At 33.6% G+C, this 4,607-nt stretch overlaps 1 protein-coding gene across 1 annotated transcript; it reads left to right on the top strand.

Moving 5' to 3' along the window:
- The first annotated feature begins 216 nt into the window (after window positions 1–216).
- LOC143593874 (polyadenylate-binding protein RBP47C'-like) lies at window positions 217–4,279 on the top strand. Its single transcript, XM_077073355.1, has 6 exons — window positions 217–577; window positions 2,017–2,497; window positions 2,850–2,905; window positions 3,018–3,148; window positions 3,332–3,428; window positions 3,815–4,279. The coding sequence occupies exons 1-6, from the start codon at window positions 218–220 to the stop codon at window positions 3,974–3,976; spliced, it is 1,287 nt and encodes a 428-aa protein (XP_076929470.1). The 5' UTR covers window position 217; the 3' UTR covers window positions 3,977–4,279.
- The last annotated feature ends 328 nt before the right edge of the window (window positions 4,280–4,607 follow it).

The following is a 4,607-nucleotide window of genomic DNA, read 5'->3' as shown; positions in this document are numbered from 1 at the left end:
AATGCTTACCTCAGATCACGTAAATCAACGGCCCATATCACACACCACCATTTAATCCAAGGGTCACAAATCATACACGTCACGAAGTAGGGCTTCCCATCAACCCTTCTCTAACCTCTTATCTCTATCTCTCTCGAAACACTCTCAGTATAAACAGCAAAGACATCGTTCCAAATATTATTATTATTATTATTCTTTAACTCTCCGGTGGTTAAAGATGCAATCCAACACCAACGGCGGCAGTGTTTCTGAACCATCTTCTGATCCTCAGCCACAATCCCAGACAACCCCGGTGGCCACAACGGCGGCTGTTGGCGTTGGGTCACAATGGGTTCCGATGCAGTACCCGCCGGCGGCTATGGTAATGCAGCATCCCATGATGGCACCGTCTCCGGGACATTATCCGATGGCTCCACACTACATGCCCTACCATCCACACCACCTCCCTCATCCGGTGCCGCCGGCTGCGTCAGCCGCCGGCGGTGGCGCCGGAGAGAACCGGACTGTTTGGGTTGGTGACCTTCATAATTGGATGGATGAAGATTACCTTCGTAGCTGTTTTGCATCCACCGGCGAGGTATTATTATTATTATTATTATTATTTGTTAGTTGATTAGTTATTAAATCTTGTTATTTACAATCACTTTTACATAATAATAATAATAATAATAATAATAATAATAATAATAATAATAATAATAATAAAAGATTTATGATTGTTTAATATTTTTGGTGATAATAATTGAGGTTTTTTAGTTTGGGTTATGATTTTTGTTGATATGCATTGGCCGCCTTTGCTGACGGTGGTGATGGCCGGAGACAGTTGCCTTTGATGATGGTGACGGTGGACACCACTATGTCTGGCAATGAATGATGTACACCTGTGTTTTGCTGTTTTGTTGGTGAATTGAAAGTGACCCTTATCATATAAGTATCATTATTTAGGATAGGAGGATAATAATCAAATGAATATATGTTGGGTTTTAAAGTACATGAATGTAGAGTTAATGTAGTCAACTAAGTTAGTTAATGCATTAGCACTTACTTTTGGAAATAGTACCGTTTTCACTGATTGATAAAACTTGAAGAAAACTTTAACTGACCAAAATAACAACTTATTTTTATAGTTTTTTAAATGAGAAGTACGCTGACATAGACTGTGGTAAAAATATATTTCCTATTTTTTTCATAAAAATGGTTAAAATTGCAACAGAGTTTTATATTTTATTATTAATGGCAACATACTTCTACTTATAATAATACTAACTAGTGCTACACATATAGTTGGTATAAAATATAAGTGGAATGTAGTATTTTGCTTTTTTTATACTAGCATATAGCCCGTGTAATACACGGGTGGTTAAAAAAATAAAACAAAAAAATTAAATTTAATAATATATATAATAACATATCTTATGGATTCATAAGATATAAATAATAATAAATAAAATTTTATAATTTATAAATATCTAAAACCTCATTTAATACAACATTTAAACTTATATTTGTACCTTTGCTAATAATTTTATAAATAGTATTAGTTGGCATCTTAGTTGGCTACTCTAGTTGAATGACATGTGAAATAATGGTTTTGCTTTAATAGTATAGTTAGATTTTACACCGGCATAACGAGAACGTTTCAACTATCGAAATAGAAATATATTTTTTAAGAAAGAAGTAGTTATATATTTTACTAATTACGATTTAAAATTAAATAAATAAATCTACATAGATAATTAACTAGATTGTCCAGAACCGCTCATGTTTCGAGTATGATGATTTTATTAGTAAATTGTAGAAGTTTGTTGATATTTTAAGCAATTATTATTTTAAAATTTTAAGAAAGGCAAAGTTGTATATGTGAAAGATTATATCAGTTTTTCTACTTTACATTATAATTAATTAAAATTTGAGCTACGCATTTGTGCGATAAAAAGACCATGTAAGTTGCATAATGTATATGCATATGCTGTTAAATTTGCTAAAGCATTGTTGTTACTTTAATATATATTTCAGGTTGCCTCAATCAAAGTCATCCGCAATAAACAAACTGGTTTCTCGGAGGGATATGGGTTTGTAGAGTTTTATTCACATGGTGCAGCCGAAAAGGTTTTGCAAACTTATGCAGGCATTGCAATGCCTAATACCGAACAACCATTCCGTTTGAATTGGGCCACATTTAGCATGGGAGATAAGCGTTCGAATAAAGGTTCTGATCTTTCAATATTTGTAGGAGATTTAGCTGCGGACGTAACCGATACTTTGTTACATGAAACTTTTGCTAATAAGTATAGTTCAGTTAAAGCAGCTAAAGTTGTCATTGATGCCAATACGGGTCGGTCCAAAGGTTATGGTTTTGTTAGGTTTGGAGACGATAGTGAGAGGACTCAAGCCATGACTGAAATGAACGGAATTTATTGTTCAAGTCGGCCCATGCGTATTGGTGCGGCTACTCCAAGAAAATCATCTGGTTATCAACCACAATATGGTTCACAAGGTACTTTTTTCTTATTCAGTCTGAAATGTTATTCTGTGTACGTTTTGAAGAAAGAGGTGTAATTAATTAAGAATCCCATGAACACTAATATATATGCTTTTTAAGTCTCAACACATATAAACATTAATTTTTAATGCTAAATTACTACAATGAACCCTCACCATTTTAAACCCTCGCCATTTTAAAGGGACTACATCTTATAAGCACCTATGCCATTGGGCTAGAAGAACTTTGGTACTCATATAAACATCTATTAATAAATTTTGGAAAAATCTACAAGTAATGTGTGGTTTTATCTTATAGCTTCTAATTTTCAAGTTTTTATTTATATACTTTATTTGCTATTTGTTAGGTGGTTATATGTCAAATGGGGGCTCTCATTCCGAAGGAGATTCTAATAACACAACGGTCGGTATAGATTTTTTTCCATGTTTATATATTTAGTGGAATCTAATCTATTATTATTATTATTATTATTATTATTATTATTTATTCGTGGCTAACCCTTGATTTGTCATAGATCTTTGTTGGAGGACTAGATCCGACCGTAAGTGATGAGGATCTTAGGCAGCCTTTCTCCGAGTTTGGTGACATAGTTTCGGTGAAAATACCCATTGGAAAAGGATGTGGATTTGTACAATTTGCCAACAGGTACATCTTTTTTATTTTACGATATTTATTTCATTAATGAAAAGATTGCTGAATATGTCATTTGTTTGTGCCATAATCTTTGAAATTTTGAGCCTTAATTGGTGCACCTAATGTGGCTTTTGGATACTTAAAAAGAGGTTTATATTGTTTGTTTTTTGTTGCCCTTCTAACACATATTTGCAGAAATAACGCTGAAGAGGCGCTTCAGAAACTAAATGGCACCACAATTGGCAAGCAAACCGTGCGACTTTCTTGGGGACGTAACCCCGCAAACAAGCAGGTGAATGCTTTTAATTTTGCATTTTTAATTTTTTTCTAATAATAATATTTGTCAGGTTGCTGTTTTTACAGAATCAAAAGTTCATGTTAATGCTAAAACCTATAAGGTCATACATTGTTACTCTAATAACCAAAAAAATTGTAACCTAACTTCTGTTAAGTCACTTTTTAGTGAATTTAGACTTGAAACTTTAGGCATTATAAGCATGTACATTGGCATTAGGCAACTTTTGTCATGATGAACCGATAAACCTGCTTGGCCCATATGATGCGGTTCTTTTTAGCTAATATTGTTTGGCCCATCTTCATAATGATGAGCTTAAACGTTCATGACCTCTATATGTTTTTGAAACTAATCTCTCACCATCTATTTTTTCAAAATTGCAGTTTAGAAATGATTTTGGGAACCAGTGGGCAGGGCCATATTATGGAGGGCATATCTATGATGGGTATGATTACGCGATGACGCCACCACATGACCCAAGCATGTATGCTGCAGCTTATGGGGCTTATCCAATGTATGGCATTCATCAACAACAAGTAAGCTAACGACGTGTAGGTCGGCAATCAAAGATCTAATCAGCAAAGTCTCAGCTGGATAGCATCAAGTTAAAAAATGGTCACAAATTTGTGTTCCATTTAACTTATTTTAGTGTGTCTTGCAACTCTAGAATGTGCCTAACTCTCTCCTCCCTCTAAATATGGAGTGGTGGTTGAATTTTTACTACATGAGGTAGTTTAATAGGGCTCAGTTAAAACACGTGTTTCTTTTCTTATATGTGGGATTTCAACTGTAAGACTTTGGTAATCTTAATAAACTTCATCACAAACATCTTATATGGTAACTTATCTATGCTTTCATGTTTTGATATAATTCTCGTTTGAAGTTCGACTTAATCGATTGATATAACTGCTGTTTGATGATGTATATATGCATTATATGGATGTTTTAGAATAAATTTCTTTGGCTTTACTTGATAGGAGATTGTCGAATGATACTTTGAGCTAATGAACCGTGTAATCCTAATAAATCGAAAGCCCATATCAAAAGTGATGCTTAAGTTTGTATAATACATTTAATGCTAGTGATCAGCTCTTTGATTTAAGCAATTAAAAAACCAATATAGTTTAGATGCTACTGAAAAGATTTTTTGTAATATGTATCCACTTCTAGTAGCTA

Source organism: Bidens hawaiensis, unplaced genomic scaffold (assembly GCF_021521415.1).
Source record: "Bidens hawaiensis isolate Kalapana, Puna unplaced genomic scaffold, B.hawaiensis_p1.1 tig00042877_1, whole genome shotgun sequence".
Classification (NCBI taxonomy): domain Eukaryota; kingdom Viridiplantae; phylum Streptophyta; class Magnoliopsida; order Asterales; family Asteraceae; genus Bidens; species Bidens hawaiensis.
The sequence above is the reverse complement of the archived record's forward strand: the minus strand, read 5'-3'. Positions and strand labels throughout refer to the sequence as shown.

Excerpts from the sequence above, each read along its gene's own strand:
- LOC143593874 (XM_077073355.1), top strand. The coding sequence starts at position 218 with ATGCAATCCAACACCAACGGCGGCAGTGTTTCTGAACCATCTTCTGAT. Across the intron at positions 578-2,016 it reads GTTTTGCATCCACCGGCGAG|GTTGCCTCAATCAAAGTCAT; the intron begins GTATTATTATTA and ends TATATATTTCAG. Across the intron at positions 2,498-2,849 it reads ACCACAATATGGTTCACAAG|GTGGTTATATGTCAAATGGG; the intron begins GTACTTTTTTCT and ends GCTATTTGTTAG.